Genomic DNA, 26012 nt, shown 5'->3' on the forward strand with positions numbered 1-26012 from the left:
ATATATATATATATATATATATATATGCGCTCACCTCTATCACCCAGGGAGGCAGACATTGATAGAGTATTCAGCTTTGTGTGGAACAGAAAAATCAGGGTCAGTCATACAAGAAAAATTAATCTATTTAAAAGTTGCAAAACACAAACAAAATCACCTTCTACCTCTACGCCTAGTCCCCAACTCTCTAATTCCATTGCTTGCTTTCATCCTCCATCTTTGTTCTGTTTTCAACCCACCCCCGAATCGTCATCAAAACTCTTCTGACTCTGCAGAGACAGTTTTTCTTTTTTTCAAACTACCAAAAAAGAAGCAGTTTTTGTAAGATTCAAAAGACATGTCAGCGTGGCATGTTTCCCCTCTCACAGTTCCATCACATTTCAGAGAGAGCTGTGGAGAATAAACCAAGGTGTGTGCAACATCTTCGTGTTGAGAAATTAGAGCCCTCTCTGGCATTAATAAGGTCTGGTTGGAACTTCATTGTAGTGTTTGCATCCTGCAAACTCTTGGGCTCTGCTCGGCTCTCTTACTTTCTTACCCACATCTCCTGACCTTGACCTGGATTGTCACTCACTCTATTTCCAACGACAACGCAATACTTCACAGATGGATGTTTTTCCTCCAAACGCCAATCAGTTCTTCGTCTTTTCTGTCTTGCGCATCAAACCTCTCTGCTCTATGTATGTGCTGTCATTAGAGCTAGTGCTGTTAGGCGACACATGGTAAAATTATGAATTGGTTTAAAATTAGAATTATAGAAAGTAGCTTCTGAAAGAGTCAGAAAATCACCTTGACTGAAATAGTGGTTCAGCCATGATCACAGTGAACAATGTAGCAATGAAATTGGCAAAGATGTGATAAAATATAATGCACCCAGTAAAACCTGGGGAATAGACTAACCAAATGCTCCTCTTCACCCCCACCCCCTCTCCCATTTTTCTTTCCTGCTCTCAGTTCTATTCGGGCCACCGGTCACCCCACATTCCCTTCCGGCTGCTGCACCTGGTGTGGACTCATGCACGTCACCTCGCAGGCTACGAGCAGCAAGACGCCCACGAATTCCTCATCGCAGCATTAGACGTTCTACATAGGCACTGCAAAGGGGACACCATCAGTAAGCTATATAACTTATCCATATGTCATTCCCAGTGTGCATACTGCATTTTTTTTTTCTTTCAATATTTTCTGTCAGCCCAAGATGGCAGCTCGTTCAAGTCGGACTGATTGGGAAACTCATCAAAGAGCAGTGTCTGTCACCTACTGCCCCGATCCATCATGTGGAGCTATACCTTAGATCTACCCATGGAGCACAGTGCCTTACTTTACTTGAAGCATACTGAAGGAGACTGGTAATAGTGTGTACTAAAGGGACAGGAAGCAAGCAGTGTGAGGAATGTCAATAGGCCTTGCTGCAGTGCATGACAGGCTGACTCACCCACAGACCCTGCAGTAATGTTTACTACTAATAGCTAGAATCCAGAGAGTTGTGAAGTGGCGGAGAGGCTGCGCTGCAGGGTAATGGATAAGTGAGAAAGAGGGCCGGACAGAGTCTTTCAGAGGAGCTAAACAGGTTGTTGCCGTTATCTGTGTATCTATTTATACTTTCTGCTCTTTGTGGTCCACAGGAGATGACAATGGGAAGAAGGCCAACAATCCAAACCACTGTAACTGCATCATTGACCAAATCTTCACTGGGGGCCTGCAATCAGATGTTACCTGTCAAGTTTGCCAGTATGTTTGTGTGTCTATCTTGTGTGTTTGGGAATAAACTGTGTAAAAATGCAATTTACCGAAATAAAGCCCCATCTAAGATCTCTGCTGCCCATTCATGTTGACGGAGTATCACATGAGCACCTATTCCCCTTTTCCTTCATTATACTCATTCATTCATCCATCATCCATCTATCAATCCGATTGCATAGTTTCCTCTCTCCAATGGGCTGATTGATGTGGACACCACCTGTCTTCCCAGAGTGGGTGAACCACTGGATGTGTCCTCTCCACTGCTATTATTAAAAGGCCCGGGCCCTGCAGAGCTGCTGTAAGGGCGGTTGTCTAGACAGCCTCACAACCCAAGCGCTGCCATGCCCCTAGAGCTGTCCTGTCACATTAACATTAGCATGCTGCACTGAACTGCAAAGCACCTCGCCCAGACTAGCAGGCAAGCTGAGCCCAGCTCAATGCCATGTTACCTGCCTTCACAGTGAATAAAGAGACTGCTGATGCAAAAAAAAAAAAAATGCATTCCTCAAGGCTTTCTCAACAAAAAGTGGTATCATAATCTTGCCATATTACTGCAGTGTTGCTCTCTCACCCATTGTAAATGCATGCCTCCTTGCCTTAATAGCCACCTGCTGGTACCGCTGGGTGTTACAGCACCATGACTCATCTAATCAACAATGATAATGCGTACTGCATGCATTCTACACTGAAAGCCTCCATTTTGCCAAGGCTGCAGTCCATCCTTCATTGGGCTGTAATAATACAACTTCCATATGTTAGGCCAATTTTCTCTGATGTAACACTTAATTGAATTGCAAATGGACCTGGAAGAACAGTGTGTAATTTATGCACATGCACACACTCAATCTTCCAGTAGGATTAAACAAAAACATGATCAGAATCTTCAGAGGTTTTGTATTGCCATCTATGTCATCATCCTTTCATCATGACCTGTAGTAAAGGACCCACAAACCTACACACAACCACACAGTATTTATTCAACTTCATAATCAAACTCTTTTTTTTTTTTTCTCTAGCGGGGTTTCCACGACGATAGATCCATTCTGGGACATCAGTCTGGACCTTCCTGGCTCATCAACGCCTTTCTGGCCCCTCAGCCCGGGGGGGGATGGCAGCACAGTCAATGGAGAGAGCCATCTGTCAGGGTCCACCACTCTCACAGACTGCCTACGCAGGTACAGCTTCAGTCAGCTGACATCAGACAGATTGCCTTTTTTTCTGCCTGTCAGGTTTCTCTTTTTATATTAAAAACATTTGGCAAGGAAAGGAGGGACTGCCATTTTTTCAATTGGCTTATTTTCCTGTATCCCTTCTGCCACCTCTCCAAATTTTTGGATATCAATCGTCTCCACTTGAAATGAATTTCATTTATCCCTCCACTTGTTTGAGGGGTCACTTATTGTGTCTGCTCAGGCACAACAACCCTGTTATCCCTGGATCTCATCTTCCATCATCACAAGGCTGGCAGGGCAGATGTCACCTCTCAAATCTCCTCTACTGCCTCTTCATTCTTGCAATTTCTTTTCCTTCTCTTCTTATCTTATTTCATTCCCTCTCCTCTCCCCCTAATTCCAATCCCCTGTGCCCTCACCCTCTACCTCTCACATTTGTCTCATCCCCCCACCTCGCCTTCTTTCCTTCAGACTTTATTTTTTTTTTACTGCAGCACCTCACACATCCCTAGTTGCTGCAGCAAGTCTCTTAAAGATACAGAACTGGTTGGTGCTGTTGCCGTGGTGATAGAAGCATTGGCATTACCAGCAAGGCTTTGGGTTGGGTGGGCTGACATACAGACTGGCCGCACCAAAACTCGGCATGCAAACATGATGCACAAGCCCTCGTAAATCTTCCGATTTACTTCAGATCTGTAGAAGTATAACTAGGTGAGATCAAAGGGTTTATGTAACATAGCAAAAGAAAATATAAACTATCCTCTTCTTCCCAGTTTTCACTTCCTGTCTCTTGTTTGCCCACATGTTCTCTACTTGTTCACACCCTCTTCTTCTTTTATTCCAACCCTCCCTCTGCAGGTTTACGCGGCCAGAGCATCTAGGAAGCAGTGCCAAAATCAAGTGTGGCGGTTGCCATAGCTACCAGGAATCTACCAAACAGCTGACAATGAAGAAGCTCCCCATCGTAGCATGTTTCCATCTTAAAGTGAGTCAGCCAGTGACGTGTACTGCCAATTATCACTTCTTACAATTTCTGTCACTTTCTGACAATTTTATTATTTCAGGCTACACTGAGCTTAAAAATTTCAAAATATTAAGCTTTAAAAAAGTCTTCACTGAAGCCGTCTAGGTCTTAAATTATTTCAAATAGGTCTTCATTTTCCTGTGTCGTGCAGTTTTTTTAAAATTCCGTGATTTTTTTTTTTTTAAATAAGCGAGACCCCAACCTCAGCTCCGCAACTTCCGTATACAACCTACGTGTCGCTTGTGGATCAGAGCCAGCACTAAGAGCGGAGGTGTTCTGGTCTCCTTCACAAGGTGACTAAACACCAGTCCTATAATGCGAAGGATATGGGGGAATTGTTTCAGACAATGTAATGGTCTCAAAAAGGTCTTGTTAAAGTCTTAAGTTTGAGTTGGTAAAACATGCAGAAACCCTTAAATAGGGTTGTGTAATCTAGATACTTATTTTTTCATAATTTTGTCCTATTTAGTTATCTTTATTTAGTTTTGATATTTTTTTTTTTTTTGAAACAGCATTCTTACATATTACAATAAATAAATATAAACTGTAACAGATGCTAATTTTGTCTTTGTGTGTATACAGTCTTACATCTGATGGAGGAAAATTTCAGATTTTGCAGTGCTTTAGCTTTCTGTTACACTGTGTTCATAATTCAATTCAGTGGTTGGTGCATTACCTCCTACTGTGTAGCCCTTTCACCGAGTGTCCCAGGACACCCATGACTTCAATGACTCGTGCCGTCCTCCGCTGGCCATGTTTTATTTATCATAACGGTACTGGGGGGCCTATAATGTATTTATGACATTCATAGGAACATGCTTCAAGAAGATTGTCTAAGATCATTCCAAGCCTGTCATTAACTTGTTGTGAATGTGTAAATGTGTTACAGACAGGGTGGAAAACATGCATTCTCACTAGCTGTGTTTTTTGTATGTTGTAATGATGATGCTTGTTATTTCTAAATGTGTTCTTTTCCCTCCCCCCACTCTCTCACTTTCTCTTTTACCATTATTCTGCCCCTTCCCCCCTCTCTCCTCTCTTATGCTTCTTCTCTGGCCATCTCCAGCGGTTTGAGCACTCTGCCAAACTGCGGAGGAAGATCACTACATATGTTTCCTTCCCCCTAGAGTTAGACATGACGCCATTCATGGCATCCAGGTAAGCCTCTATCTAAGCTTTTCTACCCATATAATTGACCTTGTCCCGCCAGTCTTCAAATCCAGATATAAATGCACAGATATTTCTAAAAAACAACCCGTACAGCCATTTTAACGTTTGTACATACTATATGATTGATACTACATACTTGTACCTACAGGAATTGCACACATCTGCATCTCTGCCAAAACGGAATAATCCCTATAAATATGTTTAAATGTCAGTAAAGCATGCAGTAGCTGTAATGCCCCACCCCTGGCTGTAGCATCCATTCAGCTCTGTTCAGCGACCTTAAGATCATTCATAGATGCGATCATTCTGCCACCTAGTGGCTCATTCTGCCACCTAGTGGATTTATGTGTCAGTGTAGCATGTTCATGCATGCATGGAGCTTTAAAAATGCTAATGTCTTTCTACTCTTTTTCTGTCTCCCGCAGTAAAGAGAGCAGAATGAATGGGCAGTATCAACAGACGGTTGATGTACTAAACAACGACAATAAGTGAGTACCTTTGAAAACATGTACTACAGCAAACTAATTTATTAACACTGCTGCTTCACAGCAGTACAGACATAGCAGAAATTTCTCCTCTAGCATAGCAGCACATGCTAAGGACCTGAAGCTTCCAGCTGTGACTTCCCCAAATTAAATCAATTTGAAGCTTATTAAAAGCTGCATAGTTTTCTTCATCCATGACAGTTACAATAGATTTCATTGTCCGGGACGTTTACAGGGAATTTACTTTCTTAATACCATTGACAGGGTGCTTGTAGTAGAGACAAGAAGTAAGTATGCAAGGTGCTCTCTGATGAGGCCTCTAATGCACAAGAAAGACCTGAAAGAGCATCAGTATGGGGTTTAAAAGAAATACAGGTGCCCATATATTGGGAGGATAGTGGGCTTTATGGGATACTTGTGTTTAAGTGAAGTCACACAACAGAACAAAGACAAATTCCCATCTCTTTGTCTTTTATTTCCAGGTATTCCTTGTTTGCTGTGGTCAACCACCAAGGCACATTAGAGAGTGGCCACTACACCAGCTTCATCCGCCAGCACAAAGACCAGTGGTTCAAATGCGATGATGCCATAATCACCAAGGCCAGCATTAAGGATGTACTCGATAGTGAAGGGTAAGAATAGAAACAGGACATTAGCAGCACTTCAAAATGTTATGCAGTATGCAATTTATATCAAATGTTTCTTTCTCTCTCCCCTCCATCAGATATCTCTTATTCTACCATAAACAGTTCCTTGAGTATGAGTAGTCTTTGTGACCACTGACCATGAAGAACCACTGCTTCTACTGTGAGAGCCAATGGACTGGGGACAGGATGAAACACAATTACACAACCTACCTGAAACTCTTTGACTAACCAGTCTGCTCCTCCAGCTCTGGAGGACAAAAATAAAAAGACGTGTGAATTCATGCAACCTTTCAAAAGACAACAAAAACAAACAAGCACTGAGCTACTTCTTGGCATCTACTTGACAAAACTGAATGAAGAGGAGTGTAGAACGAGGAAGAGTCAGGCGTCGTCAGTTCCAGGCTTGGGAGGAGTGAAGAGGTCCCACACCCCTCACGTTCTCTCCCTTCCCCTAGGGGGACAGGGGCTGTCTTGAGTGTTGATTGGGCACATCTGGATTTTTCTTACAGTATTCTGACCCCCTCCACTACACACACACACACACACACACACACACACACACACACACACACACACACACACACACACACACACACACACACACACACACACCCTCTCCATTTCTCTCCCATGGTGCTATCGTTTCAACTGACCAAGCATTTAACTTGATTATGCTGACCAAGCATTTAACTTGATTTGTTGTCATATGCATATGGGACTGAACGCAAAACGTAATAGAATCAACGTGTTATGAACTTTGCAAGAACATTTTTTTTTAAGGTATGGTTATGATTCTTATCATTTGTGAATTTAGTTATTCCGTACTGTATAAATCTCGTATACATCTATTGTTTAAGAGCAAAAAAAACAACATGGGAGAGCTTAGAGACGCTGCCTTTGCCAGTTCCTGGGGATGTGCTGCCATGGAAACTAAGCGGATTTGGACATAAGTGTGCCCTTGTTCCATTATTTACTGTGTTGATTGTTTTATTTTTAAGTCTGGTTGAGGGCAGGGAATATCTATTTTTTTAGCAACACATTGAATTTTTGTTTACTGTTTTTTCAGTGTCTTTATTTTGATTTCTTTTTACATTTCAGTACAGTCATATTTCCCTCTGTTCTTGTACTGGAAATGTTTTTGGACGTGTTATACTTTCATTCTTGTGGAATTGTTGGTATAATGATGGTGATGGTTAAATTGGCTAACCTTTTGCTGTTTATGAATTGTATGTTGAATGTGAGCTTTGGGTTTTGTATGGCATTCTGAAGAGAAGACTCGATACATGAACTCCAAATGAGATCTTATAATGTGAGAATGCGGTGGTCTCGCCTCACTTAACACCTTGAATGCTCTGTGCAAAAACAAAAAAAAAACTGCCCATTTAACAACACTGCATGCAACTGGGCTCTCATGATCTTATATGTGAAAAATTGCCCTCACCATCAACTCCAAGGCCTGGTGCCAATCATGATTTTTTTGAGAGGTTTGGGGATGGGAAGATGGATCATGTGAGATATATATATATATACGGGGTAAAACACATTGCACGTATATGGGCACTGTGCGACCATAGCCTGGTCATGAATACATCAGTGTTAAAACTTCTCCATGGCAACTGTCTGTGTGGCTGGTGTAGACCAGTGTGGTTTGTGGTGTCTTGCCTCTGCAGTGCATTAAACCCAGTGCTCTATTCAATCAGTATGCTGTCAAGTCAGACTCAAGATAATGCACATACACATCAGGGTGTTGTGATCTGTTTTGTTTTTAAATATCACTGATTGTGTATGTACAGTATATATATATATATAAAAAGACTAAAAATATTCACTCATGTATAAGATGAGGGCCCTAACCTATCACAGTAATGCCACATAAAAACACAACTCCTGGTTGTTTAGCTGCTCTATAACTTAAAACAAACATGCATAGCCTTTGGTCTGCTGCAGAACCTCAACTAGAGGGCAACAGCGGATGTCCGAACAGTAAAATCAAAGACTTGTGAAATGATCGCACTTTGGTTTTGATGTATCATGGAGCAGTTAAGGCCACCCAAGGACATTCAGGGATGCAGCTGAAACGAGAAGGAAGAGGAGAGCTTCATTATCCGTTTCAGTGATTAAACTCAGAACAAAACTGGAATGTGTACGTTCTGTCTTTTGTCTCATTCTTCCATTCACACTTTCCATCATTAGGACAAAATATATGTCCCAGATTTGAAACGCTTCTGTTTATTCATGTTGGTGTACTCTTATGGTAGAACACACAAGCGCTGTAAACAGGTTTGTTTGTTTACCAGGAGTTGCTAGGATGAATACAGTCCAACACACTTGCAAACATGCACCTTTTAGGCTTTCTATTAAACTTAGTGTTTTTTTTCTGCCCTGAGAGCAGTTCTAGTTGTATTTGAGTTTGGCGCCACTTTGTGGTTAAACCAAGAAGCTCAGAGGTGTGGAAAAAAAGAATCAAACTTGCTGAATATAATGCAGGTAAACTGAAAAAGGGAATTTATATATCTTCAATGACATATATTTTCCTACTATTTCCTACACAATAATGCATCATGATAATCCAAACGTTTGATTTAATGAAAACATACACTGCTGAAATATTTGGCATCTTTTTGCATTTCTTCATAAAAAACATTTCACATATTTATAGTATTGCATCAACAAAATGACAAGTCACTTATTACTTTATTAAGTTTCAACATAGCCATACACAATCCATGTTTGCTCCATCAAACTTGCTGTTTCATTATAATTTAACAAAGCAGAAACTGGAAAAACATCCATAATGCCAATTTTCTACAGAAACAGCTATACTTTAGACCAATTGTAAGATTTCCTAAAGCTAATGAAACAGTATTTGAGCAATTCAAATAAGGCTCATAAAAATCTAAATACTAAACACCAATGGAGCAAATACTAAATAGAAAATCTGCACTATGGACTTAAGAAAAGCTGCTGAAAAATAAACAAGCACGGTATGAAAAGCCTTTGCCGGAATCATAATTATATCTACAACAGCCAGATGATTTTTACAACACAAGACGTTTGATTTTACATTTTGGGGCACAAAAACTATGCACTTTCATCAGGTTTGATGTAACTGAGGTGTTTGGTTTTGCAGCCTTAACACAGTCTTCTATTTTTTTCGTCAGTTATCTTAGCAATGTCTACATTGATAATTTATGTCCAGATTCATCTCTCTATTATTATTATGCTAATTTGTGTAACCATGGGACCAACGCTCTTGGTCACTGTTGCTATGGAAATATAAGACACTAGAGGTGTGTCATGTCTCTCAATGGTAATAAAATGTTACAGACCAGGTAACAAGTTTCAATACTGCAGAGAGGGAGATTGGATATGGAATTTGATTAGTCATGGATGGTGGTTCACAAATTGTGTGTGTGTGTGTGTGTGTGTGTGTGTGTGTGTGTGTGTGATAACAGCAACAAACAGAGAGTTTGTTGAGTTCCTGGGCGGCTGGGGCTCAGTGGTAGAGCAGTTGCCTGCCAATTGGACGGTTGGTAGTTTAATCCCTGGCCCTGCAGTCCCATGTCAAAGTGTCCTTGGGCAAGACACTGAACCCCGAGTTGCCCCCGATGCTGCGCCATTGGGGTGTGAATGTGTGTGAGTGTTTATCTGATGAGCAGGTGGCACCTTGTACGGCAGCCTCTGCAACAGTGTATGAATGTGTGTGAATGGTGAATGGTTCCTGTACTATGTAAAAGCGATTTGAGTAGTTGTTAAGACTAGAAAAGCGCTATATGAAATACAGCACATTTACATTTACATTTACACAAGGATGATTCTTATAAAGGAACACCAAAGCCTCTTGAGCATAAGTGTTCTAGCCCTTCACAAATTCACGTCACTCAGACACATAGATTCAGAAACAGAAGAGGGTCCAGTGTCATTATACAAAGTGTTTACAAATAGCTTGCAATTGTTTTCTGTACTACAAAACAGTGAAACAATAATAAACGGAACATGTTTTAAATGAATTATGTTTAAATCCATCTTAAATCCCAGTTTACTACTTCCAAGATAGTGACCCATCCATTTCTTGGGAGCAAAATAATCCTTTACAAAATACAATCTAAACAGGTTTTCACGCTCTCAGATGACAAAAAGTCAAAGCTGAGCCACTACTTAGCATTCATACTGAATAATTTAGAATCATGCAGTCTGGTATTTTGATAAATGCCATTACTGTAATAGCTACAAACAATGGCAGCAGCCTTATTATGTTATATACATAAATAATGGTAAATGCCATGACAAAGAATAGTTTCCAACGGAAGGCCAGTAGCAGCGGGCATACAGGGGCATTACTTGATGTAATACTATTCACCATTGTAATAGAGTTTTTATACATCTTAGCAGCACTTTGGTTAGAGGCTGGCTTGGTATATCGAGCCAGTACCATTAAAGTAATCAATTATGCATGTAGCTATATTGAAGCAGCTAGTGACACAGGACAAAATATTTGCCTGCCAACTGAACACTGTTATTCACATTTACATTTGATACATTTTTCACAAGAAAAATTGGTCCCACATTAAATCATTTGACTGTTGTACTACAAAACACAAGAATCAATGGCACTGACATTCATTAGTTACGCACAAGTCAGATTTAGAGTTTCAAAACTAAATGACACTGAATATAAAATCCTCTGACGTTTCACATAGTCTCTTTGTCTATTTCCTGTACAGTTATTTACAGTCAAAAAGTGAAAATAACTTGCAGATGAGACAGAAACAAAATACTATGTTTTTTACTATTAGTTTTTTTTGGGCATGTTTAGACCTTTATTCAACAGGACAGCTGAAAACATGTAAGGGGAGAGAGCGGGGGAATTACATGCAGCAAAGGACTGCCGGTCAGAGTCGAACCCTGGCCCGCTGTGTCGAGGAGTAAACCTCTATATATGGGCGTCCGCTCTACAAACTGAGCTATCCGGGCTCCCGTATGTAGTTATTTTTAAACACTGCAGTAACAGGCCCTCTGCTGTAAACTATGCATATAATCCCGGGTCTCCAGGGAAAATCACCCAGGGGACCATTTGCAAGTGGGCGTTAGTGTTCCTTCTACCTCAATACACTGAGTCAAACAGATTCCATTTTCATTCAAAGCATAGACCAAACAGTTGTATGATCTTCTGATTATGTTATAATGGATTTGTTTCCAAGACAATGTCTCAAAGGCCAATAGAGGAACAGTGCAGTTGGACGTTCTGAAGTTTTTTTTGTCCTCCTTAACAAGAGCCATGTTCTTCTGTGACATGTGTATTATTTAATCATGTATTTTCCCTCTTTGATGTGATCTGAAATATGTTGACAACAGTTGTTATTTGTTTCAGACAGAGATGCTCACAAGTCTCTGAGCTAGAGTCTAAGTCAAGTCTCAAGTCTCTCGTGGTTATAATGAGTGTTGCATCACCTGCTGCATTCTGTCCAGGCTGCTCAGAACACTGCATAGCTAAAAAGGTTTTTCAAACCATGTAAAATGTTATTATGACTCATTTATCTATTATCATGCAGTATTAGCTTGATTAGTAGGTTTGGTATATAATAAAAAATAGGCTATAGCAATAGAACAAAAAAACAAACAAGACAGGAATGCGTTACTTTACAGGAAGCTTTAGTTAATAATTGTATTTTTCCTTGTAACATGAACATACAGTACAGTACAGACCAAATATTGAGGTACTCAGGTTTTCAGGACAATCTTGCTAAAATGAATGAGATGTGGTTGAGCCAGAATGATTTATCTTGATTGCACATATTTAGCATTCAGTGATTCTTTTGTTTGGGCCTTGTTGTCTGAAGATTTAAACCAAAGCTTCTGATCAATGGCATAGCAGCTGCCGGTGCGGTCGCCTTGGTTGTTGTTGTCCTTTAATGTTTGGCGGTGCGCAGTAGATTCGTTACGTATTACGTAAGTAGGTTTACGCAGGGAGGGGAATAACATTCAGCTCATCCAAAGTTTCCTTAAAATAAAGAATGTTCACGAGTCCTGCATCTCGGGTCCTGGCCGAGTCTGAAGTCATTTGAAGACGAGTCTCAAGTCAAGTATGAAGTCACTGTGTGTGCGACATAAGTGCAACTCGAGTCAAAGTCTCAAGCTTGAGTGCCCATCTCTGGTTTCAGATATGTATGAGTCTGTGTGAGTGTGTGTATTCGAGTCATATCACCTTCCTCTCAGATGCTGGTCTGCAGGTCCCCATTCAGCAGAGTACTTTGGGTCTCTGTGGGGTCATTTATCATGCGAGACTTATCCTTCCGGCTGTCGCTGCAATCAGCCTCATCCAGCCCACCCACCTTCTTAAGACACAGAACATTCTGGAAACTCTTTTTGAAGTTCTCCGACAAGAAGGCGTAGAGGATGGGATTGGCACAGCTGTTGGCGTATCCCAAAACCACCACAAAAGCAAAGGTGCTCCTCAGGATGGGAGTAGTGCTGATGGTTCCTGTCACCGAGGTCACGTTGAAGACGTAAAAAGGCAACCAGCAGAAGACAAACACTGCCACCACGATGGACACCATCCGAGTCACCCTTCTCTCTGAGCGCTTCCTCTTGGAGGAGCCCACACGGATGCCTGAGGACTTCACCTTAAAGATGATGAACAAGTAGCAAAGGCAGATGACCAAAAGGGGCAAGAAGAAGCCCAGGATGAAGGTGTAGAACATGAACACTGTGTAGTAGGCCTCTTGTGGCTCGGGCCACACAATGGTGCAGAAGCAGCCATCGTGCTTTGTGATGACTCCGCTGTAGATAACGATGGGCAGATTAACCATCAGTGACACCCCCCACACTGCTAAGTTAATAGTCTTTGCCATGCGCGGCTTGCGCCACTTTGTGGATTTAATGGGATGCACCACAGCTAGGTAGCGGTCGATGCTCATGACCATCAGGCAGAAGATAGAAGTAAACTGGTTCAGGGAGTCGACGGTCATCACCACCCTGCAGAGCACAGGACCAAATGGCCAGTGGACCAGCGCCAGCTGGATGGCGATGAAAGGCAGGCCCAGCATGAAGAGCACGTCGGCCACTGCCAGGTTCAGGATGTAGATGTTGGTAACTGTCTTCATCTTGGCGTAGCGCAGGATGACGTAGATGACGAGGGAGTTTCCGCAGAGCCCCACAGTGCAAACCAGAAAGTACAAACAGGTGATGACCACCGTGCTGGTTTTGTTGAAGCTGTGGTCTGTGTAGTTCCCGTGGAGGTTGGACTCATTGCTTTGCATGAAGCTGTCATACATGAGGTGCTCCGACAGGTTCGTAGGGGACGATGGGAAGATCCAGGAGTCCATGATACCTCACTTTCTCACGCGGATTATGGCATCTCACCTGCACACATAAAGACTTATGTCAGTAACAGCGTAACATACTTTAAAATTACCTTTTTACTAGACAATATTTTGACAATCTGGTTGATAGAGAATTTGATAATCATTCCACTTGATATGGATTATGTCATTTGATTTTATATAATTTATATGATTATATAATTATATGAATGTCACTTTTCTTCAATAGTCACCATCTTCATCAGATATTAAATGTGATCTCTTTCTTCCTTTCTACTTGCTGTTGGATGTTAGTCTGTTTAACCAATGTAATGAGTAGTTTCAATATAAGGGATCCCTATGACTTCATAAATCCATGTTATCTGTTAGAACGCTTTTCTAGATGTTACAGTATGTTTACTTGTGTCTTTTAAAGGTCCCTGGTGTTATCAGTTACTGAGCTGATTGGATCTCCTTCCAAGACTGTGTGGGTGTTTGTAGACTGACTGATTGATATCTTCCTGAGTCTCTTCTTAGCTTTGTTGCGCCTGTTAGGGCAGGACATGGACAGCTTTATCATTCTTATTGGTAGAAAACATTTGTGACCTAATACATTCCCATCCATGCTCCAGGCGACCTTCAACCTGAGCAGAGGTCTAATCAGCCACAATAACTGAAATCACTTGTGTGGGCGTTCAGAGGCATTAAATAAAAAGAACATGTCATTTTTCTAATCAGCCTTAAGACTCTCTGGAGAACAGACCTGATTGATAGCATATGTAAAGGAGAGAACCTCAGGATGTTTGGCTGTGCTTTCTACGTGAGGCCAGACATTCCTTGTGTGTTTTCCTGGCCAGCCACTGCTACTCACTACTTACTCTGCACACCCTACAGTCATAAGCTCTCCCTGGGGAAACGCTTGCCCTTCACATGTTGCTTAATTATCAGCTGCGACGGGTTACACTGAAATATTTGCTGACACATTTTTTATGTTTATTGGGGGGTGTGCATGGATGTAAATTATTCCCAGCCTAAGTAATTGAATGAGTGGAATCACAGTACTGACAATAGCTTTGCCACAGTCAGATTGAAGTCACTGCCAATGCACAGGAGGCAAACATGGTCCGACAACTTAGTATATAACATAAGAGGTTTAATAATGCCAGTGTATCATTTTCAGCCGGGCAGCGGTGCAGGGTGCACACTGCTTGGAGTCTTGTTTTTGGTAAATAAGCGACTACATTTCAGCAAAGGGTGGTCGATTCTCACTATGATACATCAACAAATATTTCCTGAGCAAGATACTTAACTCCTAGTTGCTCCAGAGGTGTGCGACTTCTAATATATAGCAATTGTAAGTCGCTTTGGATAGAAGCATCAGCTAAATGACATTTATTGTAATGTAATGTTTGAGCTCAGGGAAAACACATTGATGTTTATAAAAGTGAACTGTCTGAGTCAGGTGGATGGATATATTATTGAATAATGTAACATTTGGAAAGTCAATGGGAGAAACATATTTTTGTTTGTGTTGCATAAGATAAACAAGCATGATAGTTCATTATTACTATAGAAACAGAGCACAACAGACCACCTTAATAAAAACAATACTCTCTTGAAGCACTTATTTCTGTTGCTGAGGTGGACAACAAATGGAATCTATCACAAGTCACCGATTATGGTTGGTAAGAGTAAGATTTTGTGAACTGTTAAATTGCTGTATTTGAGGCATTGTTCATACTGTGCAACAGGTATTCTTCCATAAAACCAGCCCAGAGACAGCACAGTCAAAAGAGAGAACAATTCAGTTTGCCATCAGAACAACTAGTGAAATAATATTTTAAATAAAGTGGCTACTTCGAAAAATAGTAATAAAAAAATAAAATAGTATGTCAGTATTTTTAGATTTTTCATATAGTGTTTTTTTATCTTAAGTGTCATGGCCATGGATTCTGCTCTAACCTTCGGTTTTAGCAGCTGAAAGGTAGAAGATTAGAAGATGAATATTCAGCTACCTGAATCAATTATTACATGCTCATAGTTAATTATGCAAATCCAGTTTATGGAAAATAAAATATAAATAAGGTCAAGTCAGGAATTCAATTTACAATGTTAGTAAACCCAGCACAGACCCAGCTGAGGGTTTTGTTTCAATACACATGCCAGAACATCATAATTTTACCAGTTAACAGTACAATTGCATAGTGAAACAATGAGACACGGCAGTAAATATTGCAGCGAGTGCTTACAATGTCCAACATGCTCAACTTGACAAATTGTTTACAATGTACAAACTTAATTTGAACGGAATAATCACAATAACTTGCTGATGTAGGATACTATCTTCGCACATCTGAGACAATTCACCAACCACTCTACTGTGAGTCAACAAAGTATCGTCTTACCTGCAAATGGATTTAATCTCATTATCTACAAGATGCGCCACTTCTGTGCGGATGAAAGTATTTCAGTGTTTAGGGCTGACTCATCTTCTTCATCTCCAAATATTTCTAGTTTTTCTCACTGGCATCAAATTAGGAAACCTCTCTGCAATGTGATTTTTCCTTTAAATAATCCCATAATCTAGCCTGCATCACACACGACGAGAAAATGACAGAAAAGGTCGGACAATTAAATAAAATACAAACGTGCTCTGCACGAAGCTCCGATTCGCTCGTGGTGTGATGCGCGCGGTGACTGCCTCCAGCCGGAGAGCGCGGATATGTTAAAGGACGCACAGGAGGTGCTGAAGACACTTACCCCTGAACGAAAGAGGCTGTTTCCTGTGTTAGACCATATGTTACAGAGATCCAGCCCTGCATACAGGTGGAGCTACGTGAAATAGAGCTTACATTTTAATGGATCTTGATCACATGCATTGATGCACGGAGTGAAAGCCTTGTTGAACATAACTTATTGATAAGGTGAAAGTGGGCACCAATAAGCCTACTTAAATATGTCCATTTTGATTTACAAGAATAACAATATGAACACACAGTAGGCCTGCTGGGGACCAATGCTCGATAGGCTATAACCTTTCTGTTAGTTATAATCCATCGTGCAAAATTGTACTTATTGCTGTGTGCAAAAGTCTACGACTTGTTTCTCACAACAATCAAGTCAGTTGTAGGCTTATGGTTGAATAATTTACCACTAAACCCAGGAACACTTCTCAGAATCCTTTCCCCTTCACCATGGAGACTTTCAAACTTTAAAATGATGACCAATTACCCACACACACCACAGTAACAAGCATTTTTACGCACATTTCCGGATCCATTTATCAAAGTTACAGATACAAATCCATCGACCATGTAGTGTTCCACTGGACCTTTGGTAATTGAACTTCTAAAGTTAAGGTAGCCCCCTTGTCCCAGGACAGTTACACCGCCTACGTCACTGGTGGCCACAGGCTGCATTGCAAGTCAACGCTTCTGCCATACAGTCAGTGTAGTACAATCGGTTTTAATTTAGCTCCCAGCCACCAGAGGCAGCACTGAGGGCAAAGTAGAACTCAAATTACGCGCAATGAAAATCCCACACACTCTACCGGACTAAATTTAATCCGAGACGTATAGTAGGCTACCGAGTACATTTTGTTTAATATTTATCAATAAGATAAACGTAAACATGTGTGAAGAAAGGCCTTGACTTAGTGGTCTCTACATGTTGTGGTCGTTGCAGTATATGCTCTCTCCGCATTAGTTTTAGCCAGGCCATGGATTTTCCAGATTTTTTCCAAATGAATTGATTTTAATGGCGAGCGACAAAACAACAAAACCGACACAACTCCAAAACAACCCTTGAGCATGATGTGGGTGATGATACAGAATGTCCATGTCCCAATGGGCTGGTATGAGTACAGTCCAATCTGCAGTACAGGTAAGGTACGTTAATTAAAATGTTTGGGGCGTTGGTAAATATGATGGCATATTATTGAGGTTTCCTTAAAGCTGCATAGAGGTGGATGTGTTGCAACACCTGTGACCACTGAGCCCACAGGTCTGCCCTCACTCTGTTGTCTTTCTAGCTGCTGGTTCTTTGTTAAATATTTCATAGTCTTTGGCATGCACTATTGTTATTATATGGATTAAACATGTCAGGTATTATCTTCTGTAATTTAAAATTATGGCTTCAACTTCTGGACTGTTTGACAAGTAATGTACATGTGTGTTTGGTATTGGTTTATTTAATTACCATTTGATATGCTATAACCATAGACTGTTTTAAGCCATGACCACAGGTTTTTAATGTGAGAATGACTCGCATCATGTGTCAGTCCAGTCAGGCTTGTGCACAATTCAGAATTGAATTGAGAATGACTCTTAAATTTCAATACTTGAATTTGAATTGATGTAAAAAAAAAAGGATCTAGAATTGGAATTCAATAAAAAATTCAAAGAAATTCATATATGTCATTTAAGTGAAGTGTTTCAGAATGAAGCTTTACAAAATACAACAGATACAATTGCATTACATATTCTATAAATGATATTAGTTTGAACTACTTGTGCATATTTCATTAACAGGAAATGTTTTCCCCCAGCAGTAAATGTTAAAAAGCTCTAGTCACAGAACAAATAATTAAGTTTGATTTATTGTAATTATAATTACCTATCTATATTTTATCTATGTGTGTAATTCAATTAGTTACTAATCAAATTGAAAGGAAATTACTTTGCATTGATAAATTAATCCAAATAAAGTAATCCAAACTACATTTATAATGTGAAATTTATAACAGTAAGCAATTACATTTCCATAGTAACCTTCCTAACACCGAAACTATGTGAGATTCAACATTTCTGTTGTGTAACTGTGTGGAATTTCTTTGAATTGCCATGAATTTCATGTCATTCAACTTTATTTTCTTACTGTGGGGCGGAGTCCATTCAATTTAAATTCCAATTCTTGAATTGAATGGCAGCCAATTCTGAATTGTGCACAAGCCTTGTGTCAGTTAAGCATCATCTATCCTCAATGTTTCAGATCACGACATCTGCATTTATTTTTTCACGTCATCTAAATGTTAAATAATTCAAGCTGTAAATCTCATCTAGCTGTCACCGCAAACTCCTCGGCAACATCAAGAACATGCTGATGCGGAAGTAACACTCCAGTTAGCACAGGTGAGGGGTTATGTAATGTAGAGAAGTAAAGCTTTTATGTAAATCAGCAGAAAGAAGAGGCAGCTTCATTTGAGATGTGTTCAGTCTTTTTCCAAGCAGTGTCTTTTATCTCTGACCTGCACATCCTTTTTAAGTTCATTCAAATGATAGAATATGTTAAGTAGAGTAACAAATGTATTATCATGGATGGTATTGCCATGATGCAGTCACTCTCTAGCCCTGCTGTGAATTCATGTATATTAAAGGAGATGTGGGAAAAAGGGTCAGATACATCAAACCAAAATTTCTGCTCAGCCAAGCCTTTTTTTAAATTTCCTGAATAGCAGTTCAGGGGAATTAAGGTACTTGAGTACTGCATTGTCAATATTTGCTTGTTACTGAGCTTATCTTAACTGGCAAAGAGAGACAGTTGGGTGTCGGCGGTAGTTTCTCTAACTCTCTGTGCGGAGGTTTTGTGTTGATATGAACCATGCATAGTGCAGGCCTAAAGGTCAAAGGGGAAATTAAACTGATAAAGAAGGGAAAGCAATTATTTATTTGAAGTTATGTCGCTACCAGGAACAATTGCTGACCAATTAACATGATTTTGTGTTTAATACAATATGGGTAATCTAAAGTGATATAAAAACGAGGCTGTGACATTTAACTAGAAATTCATTTTTTATTTACCTCCTTGCACATGAAGATACTTAAAGAGGCTAATTAATGACCCTTTAGATATTAGCATTGAATATCAGTATTCTCCCAGACTGAAACAAGCATGCTGATACATATTGGCAATCGAAAGATGTCCGGAGTGAAATCCCAATGGCTCCTATGTGATGTTTAGTTCTGTGTTACGTTATCCGATAGTGGTGATATAATGCAGGTGAGAGCTTGAGGCTCAGGTCTATATTTGCTTCCTAATTACTGAGGCGTGACCAAGCACTTCTCTGGCTGCGGCCATGAATTGAAAGCATTGATTATACATCCTGCCAGGGTAAATTGACAAACAATTAGCAGCCTGAGGCACCTGCAAAATATTCAATGGATACCAGTGATGATTTTAGTCATTTTTGTAATGATTTTCCTATGAGAGAAAAAAACACTAGCCAGATGTTCTGAAATACAGTATAGTGCTGCTGCAATGATTTTGCAATAAGTTGGCACAGAACAAATGTATTAAATTTTTTAGTGGCTTCAAGCTAACCTTTTCTCTTTTTCAGATTCATTAAGATAGGAATAATTTATTGATTTTGATTTGATGCATCAATGCCTCACAGTATCTCTTTCTTGGTGTTGTCTTTTTTACATTCTTGGAAAGGTGTTGTACATTTCATAATGTCTGTTCCATTCCATATGTTGTTGTTTTGCTATACAGTAAGTCCATGTCTTTCTCAAATGCTTGTTAGTCAGAGCTCATTTCATCTACTACAAGTGATAACACTGTTGAGTGAGTCCTCTCCTTTCCTTTCCTTTCTCTAATTTATTGTAATGACACTTGCCCCTTTGGGGCTTAATGGTCATCAAAATGTTAATCAACTACAATGTCATTGGCTTCCCCTCTCATCTTTTCTTATCAGGGTGTAACGCCACTCAGCAACTGATACGGTAAACCTTTTACAAAAATGTTTCAAAGCTAAAGGCCATGACAGATTCAATTCTCTCTTTCCATCCATTATGTTGAATTATTGTCATGCTTGTAATGTGCACATAAATAATTGGTCAGTGAAAGTCACAAAATGTAAAATTATGATTACCTGTGTAGCTACCTGTAGAATATAATTTCCGTTCAATTATAGTGTAAAAATGATTGACATCCTGATATATAAATTAAACCGACAAAGCAGTGTAGTGTTTGCTCTACTAGGGGTTTACAAATGATTGTTTTCGTTATTGATTAATCTGTATTGACTTGATTAATCAGGTTGTAAAATGTGAGATAAAAGGTAAAACAATGGTTATTATAATTTCCTGGAGCCAAGTTTAATGTTTTCAAATTGCTTTTGTTTGACCAACAGTCCACACCCACAAACACATTTAGCAAAAGAGCAGCAGGAAAAACATATATTTTAGAAGCTGCAACCTGAGAAAATGTTTATTCAAAATCAAAATAGTTGGCTATTAAATTTCTGGCTACCAATTAATTACTTTCTCATGGCTGTTTCCATATGTATTCCATATAAAGTGTATTAGTACGCTTACATGGTCCTTTTACATGGTCTTTTCAATTATTTTTAAAAGTATTGAAGCGTGAATGCTGCTCTGTAATCCAGCAGTTTAATGTACAGTTGCAACAGTCCTGCAATAAATCCTACCTTCGGCCTTTGTTGAAACTTTCAGAGAGTTGTTGATTCAACTTCATGGCCATTTTGGAGGCTTCTGTTGTTTCTGGTGCTATTGAATTGTATTGTGTTATACTCCAAGTTGTATAACCTCTAAAACAAACATTATAACCTTCAGGAACTGTTGTATTTGACTGTATTAGTTTTAGCTAGTTCCTAACAAACTAGTAACTGAGTATATTTTTCACAGTGATTCTGAAATATGTTTGAGGCATTTTTCTATTTGATATTAATTAGTCAGCCGATCAGAAGCCACAGTTTTGCTACTTTTTCATTGTGACACATCACTAAACGTAGTCTCGGTCATAAGCCTTAGCCAACGTGTCCAGTCTGCTCTATGTGTACTCTTTACAATGCAATGTGATAAAGCCTGCTGAGGCTAACTCCAGCTGCTAGGAGACATTGTTGTGGTGACCGGGTGATTCTCGAGGATGTTCTGTCCACTATTGATGTTTTTCCAAAAGCTGTGTTGAAAAACGAGCTCCAAGAAAGGCAGAATTGTGTTTTATTGTAGTCTTATTTTAAATGAATTTGTTTATCATATCTCTGCTTTTGTAACCTGCCCCTGAAACACCGTCCTAAACACACTGCTTCATTGATCCCAATGATGTTTTGCCTTAGATTCTGCTAGGTTTCATGTATAAAATTATCATAAATACCTGTCTGTGAAGCTTGTGACATACAGCTTTTGTCAAGGCTTTATTACAGTTTTTTTTAAAAGTTATTTTGTGTTCAATTTTAATTCAACTACTACTATTTGATTCTACTTCAATGTAATAATGTTTTGCTAACTTGAGTGTGAAAGTCCATTGTTGACCTTAGACTTTAAAATATAATCTTAACACACAGTCAGTATATTAGATTTTTCCAGAGCTTTCAACGACATCTAATGGACTTCATCAGCATTCATTCCATTCACAATCAATGTTGAACACAAACAGCAATTACAATCTCTTGCTGGTGAAGTGAACTTGTATTCAAATATTTTTTCTTACTTTTGGTGTCTTTTGAAGCCACTTAGTTGCCAAAAAGTGTCTTGAAGTTATTGATGTAGTGACTGTTCCGCTGTAGTTTAAAGCTGGTACAAACTTTGCATTACTGTTATGTCTGTACAGTACACCAACATAGGGTTTTAGTCACAGTTGCAGCTCTGATGTAAAGAACAGATGTTTTGTAATTGAGCAGGAAAACTTAATCATGAGGAGATCTAGATTTTGCAGCATGTCGTCCACACAGCCGCTGTTTTAACTCTTGTCACCTGTTTGTATAGTATAGCTGACAGCTGGTCAGTTTCCGGTTTGTAACTGCGCCCTCAGAGCCTCAGGGGCAACCTATTTATGCAGGCAGTGTAGCCGCTGCTCACTTTTATTTGTTTCTATGGTAAGAACTGCTCCTGTAAGGGCTGGAAAGTGTGATTGATTGTGTTTGCTGCAGATTGTGCCATAATTCTTCTTAAGACTGACATGTTCAATCCCATACTGTCTTTAATTCCCTTTTATCTTTTAACAACAGCAGGCATTAAATCTCTTTTATTACATTCACTCTCAAAGTGTTAAAGATCAGAAAGAAACTGTACTTTATGCTACATAAAACATGACTAGAAAAGAATGTTTAATGACCTTGTGGATACATTTCTATTTTGGGTGGCACTATGCATTTCCATTTTTTTAATTTAATTTGTAGCTGATTTAATTTTCCTTTTGGTTATGTATACACATGTTTTATTTCCAGTGGAACATACTAATTAAAATGTAAATGAAGCCTTTGAATACCATATTATTTCCAGACTTCAAGATCAGTGCCATGTCTGAGCTTGGCAGCCAGCTCACAACCTTTTTAGATGGATGTGGGCTGGCATCTCAAAGTCTTTATTGCTTGCTGTTGTCAGGGTTAGCGACAGTATAGAGCGCTGAATGTTAGCTCAGAAACAAAATGTTCATCCATTTTTCATACCAATCTTTAGGGAGAGTTTTATGATTTTCCTGCTCACAGTTGTGAGATTGTCCACAATTACTTGCTGGATGTCGTTGAGACTTCTGTGAATCTCACCCTGAAAAAAACACAACCAAATCAGTGGTAAATTGGAGCCATTGGAGTAAATCATTAAAATGGCTATATATATATATATATATATAGGCATTGTGGAATTGTCCATTACTGTTACTATTATTCTCATGTCTCATTCAAACAAGTTAATAAACCACTGAAACAATTTTGGACACATTATGTTAAGGTGCAAAAGAGTCTTTGGTGTTGGATCGATCAGCATTGAAATCAATCAATATCAATAAATAAGGTCTTTGTTGTATAACTGCGTTGGAAAATGGGATGTATTCATGACAAAACTACGGTGGCCGACAAGGGCAAACGCCCTGCAATTTAAGAAAACACATGCAAATGGGCAAACCACAAGCAAATTAAGAAAACAACTTAATTAATTTGACAAAAGGAATGCGCAGCATTTAGCAAACGCGCTGCAAATACACACAACACAACCAAATACACAAACGCGCGGCAAATACACACAACACAACCAAATACACAAACGCGCTGCAAATACACACAACACAACCAAATACACAAACGTGCTGCAAATACACACAACACAACCAAATACACAAACGTGCTGCAAATACAGAAGCAATGCAAAAAGAAAAGCAGATGCGACAAAAAAACGCTGCATCCAGATTACACAACGGAAGTTCTCCAGGCCTCTAGAGGGAGCACTAACAGGAACAGCTTGATCTTTGACCCCACGGGGAGAGAGAGAGAGAGAGAGAGAGAGAGAGCCGGGACCTCTATGGCCAGGACCCGGGACACTTTCAATCTCAAAATGGTGTGAAACCGTTTTTTAACTGTCTATGTGTGAAATGGTGTGCCACTGCAAATATTAAGTCTATATTTGAGATATTTTTTCTCTCATTTGGTCGTTGTGTCTCGGCTCAGGTCACAGGTGATACTCAATCAGTACAGATGTGTCTGTAAACTTGTGGTAATAAAACATTTAAAACTACATCCACGTTTAATGTTGATGTTTGTTTAAGCCATTTTACACGAGAGGGAATAAGTTTGTCCAAAAGGCGCATCACTGAAGTGTAGGGCTCCACAAGTGTAATATTGTTTTTATACAACAACAGTTACCAACAAAATAAGTAATAAAGTAAGTAATCAATCCGTATTAATTTCTGGAGCAAGTCACTCTTGACATAATAAAAAAACAGACAGGCTTTCTAGTCCCTCCCTGTAAACCAGTCATTGAGATAGCTTTATAGAGACCGTGGGGTTTATCAAAGTGTGTGTATTTGCAGCGCGTTTGCTAAATGTTGCACATACATAATGTCAAATTAATAAAGTTGTTTTCTTAATTTGCTTGTGTTTTGTCCATTTGCGTGTGTTTTCTTAAATTGCAGGGCGTTTGCCCCTGTCGGCCATCGTCGAAAACAATGCCATGTTGCAGAAAGAAAGTTGTATTACCTTTACTGAGTATAACTGTAGTTTCATTCATATATACATGTTTCATTCTCTCACACACACACACACACATACATAGCTTGCATATCCGTTTTTATAGGTGATCATTTGTGTTTTTCTCATGACAACCCTAACAGCCACACTTTACAAGCACTTTTCAGCTTTGCAGTAGACCATGGGAGTACAAGCAGTGGAGTTTTGTCATTGTGTGTGGCTTTCTAATCTCATGAAACCAGAATTGGTTTTCATTCTTCTATTCAGAGCCAGGAGATGATAGATAATATAGCTCATGGAGGGAGGCAGGCGTCAGCTCTGATTTCTCAGGTGGGCTTTGCTTGAATGAGCTGTCAGTGGCACTGACCACCTTGCTTGGCTGTCTGTGACTCGCAGTGCAGTGTCTGGCTGCTTCCCCTCTTAGGTTTTATAATCTTTGAATCAACACCCATAGCAGATAAACAAAGCCAAAATACAGTGGCTTTGTTTTTATTTCTTGTCATCTTCAGCTCCAATGAATCCAAACATCACGGTGTGCGGTGTGCAGATCTTCTTTTGAAGAATGGACAATTGCAGCTACAGCTTCATTCCTACACTTAGCATTATTCACAGACCATGAATGCCATTTCTTTCAGTGAATGTTGAAAAGTTACTTACACTCACATTACGTAATTTAATTATAAAGCAGCAGGAAGTCCTCTTTACAGTGACACAAATCGCTAATTGTCTCACAATTTAAGAACTTTTTTCCCATGATACCTGCTACACTCCTTACAAAGTTCAGTGATGTGATCTGTTAGCTTATACTTTCTAGATGCTATTCTAATTAACGTTGCATAGTGTGCTGCATTTAAAAAATTGACTTTTGCTTGCCTGAAAATTAAGACGTATGATTGTGAGCACATTTTATTTATAAATTGCCTTAGGATCATAGAGAAATGAATGGAGTGACTAACACAATAATAACTACTAAAGTTCTGTTTCTTAAAATCTGGTGCACAAAAGCTACATATTATTAAATTAATCAAAAACAAAGGAAATTATTTCCAACATTATTTTATTGAACAAACTGAACTAAACTCAAAGGGCATCATTGGAAAAAAAATGATAGTTACATTTTAAAGGGCAGTTTTCTACTGATACTCTTTAAACAAGTGTCTTTTGTGATGTGTTTATTGTGCAAATTGATATTGCTATTAACAAAATTTGGTAGCATGATACTTATTTAACTGTTATTTAAAGCTATAGTTCGTAGTTTCTGTCAGTAATGACAACATCACTGTTGGCGCATCTACATGACCAAAGCCTTCGGTGATAACGAAACACCCCCACCCCTCCTCCACGCAGTGGCTAGTAGCATCTATCCCATGAAATCAAGGAGTACACAAGGTTTAAAAACACATGATAGACTCTTCAGAAGAAGTAATTATCTTGTAATTTGTATGTCCTCTTTGTCTCCAAAGCTGAACGCTGCTGTTGTCTTTTCTCAACGATGACGTATAACGCATCACTCGAGCAGCTGTGTGCCAAAGTCGCCGGACTACACCATATT

At 39.4% G+C, this 26012-nt stretch overlaps 2 protein-coding genes across 4 annotated transcripts in view; one reads left to right on the forward strand and one right to left on the reverse strand.

The window, feature by feature from the left end:
• Positions 1-8381, forward strand: part of LOC116703032 (ubiquitin carboxyl-terminal hydrolase 22) — a 44805-nt gene extending 36424 nt beyond the window's left edge. For 2 of the 3 annotated variants that reach the window (XM_032537599.1, XM_032537600.1), the window contains 8 exons: positions 955-1114; positions 1626-1731; positions 2760-2918; positions 3774-3900; positions 5006-5097; positions 5535-5597; positions 6077-6226; positions 6319-8381. In XM_032537599.1, coding sequence (XP_032393490.1) covers positions 955-1114; positions 1626-1731; positions 2760-2918; positions 3774-3900; positions 5006-5097; positions 5535-5597; positions 6077-6226; positions 6319-6361 — 900 coding nt within the window. In that variant the 3' untranslated portion in view covers positions 6362-8381. Of the gene's footprint in view, positions 1-954; positions 1115-1625; positions 1732-2759; positions 2919-3409; positions 3750-3773; positions 3901-5005; positions 5098-5534; positions 5598-6076; positions 6227-6318 lie in introns of those variants that run through there. The other variant, XM_032537601.1, reaches the window with a different exon arrangement.
• Positions 8382-8922: 541 nt separating this feature from the next.
• LOC116703033 (somatostatin receptor type 2) lies at positions 8923-16234 on the reverse strand. Its single transcript, XM_032537602.1, has 2 exons — positions 15948-16234; positions 8923-13603 (listed from the first exon to the last, which is right to left on the reverse strand). The coding sequence occupies exon 2, from the start codon at positions 13564-13566 to the stop codon at positions 12454-12456; it is 1113 nt and encodes a 370-aa protein (XP_032393493.1). The 5' UTR covers positions 13567-13603; positions 15948-16234; the 3' UTR covers positions 8923-12453.
• Positions 16235-26012: the final 9778 nt, after the last annotated feature.

Source organism: Etheostoma spectabile, chromosome 15 (assembly GCF_008692095.1).
Source record: "Etheostoma spectabile isolate EspeVRDwgs_2016 chromosome 15, UIUC_Espe_1.0, whole genome shotgun sequence".
Taxonomy (NCBI): Eukaryota; Metazoa; Chordata; class Actinopteri; order Perciformes; family Percidae; genus Etheostoma; species Etheostoma spectabile.

Excerpts from the sequence above, each read along its gene's own strand:
- LOC116703033 (XM_032537602.1), bottom strand. The coding sequence starts at position 13,566 with ATGGACTCCTGGATCTTCCCATCGTCCCCTACGAACCTGTCGGAGCAC.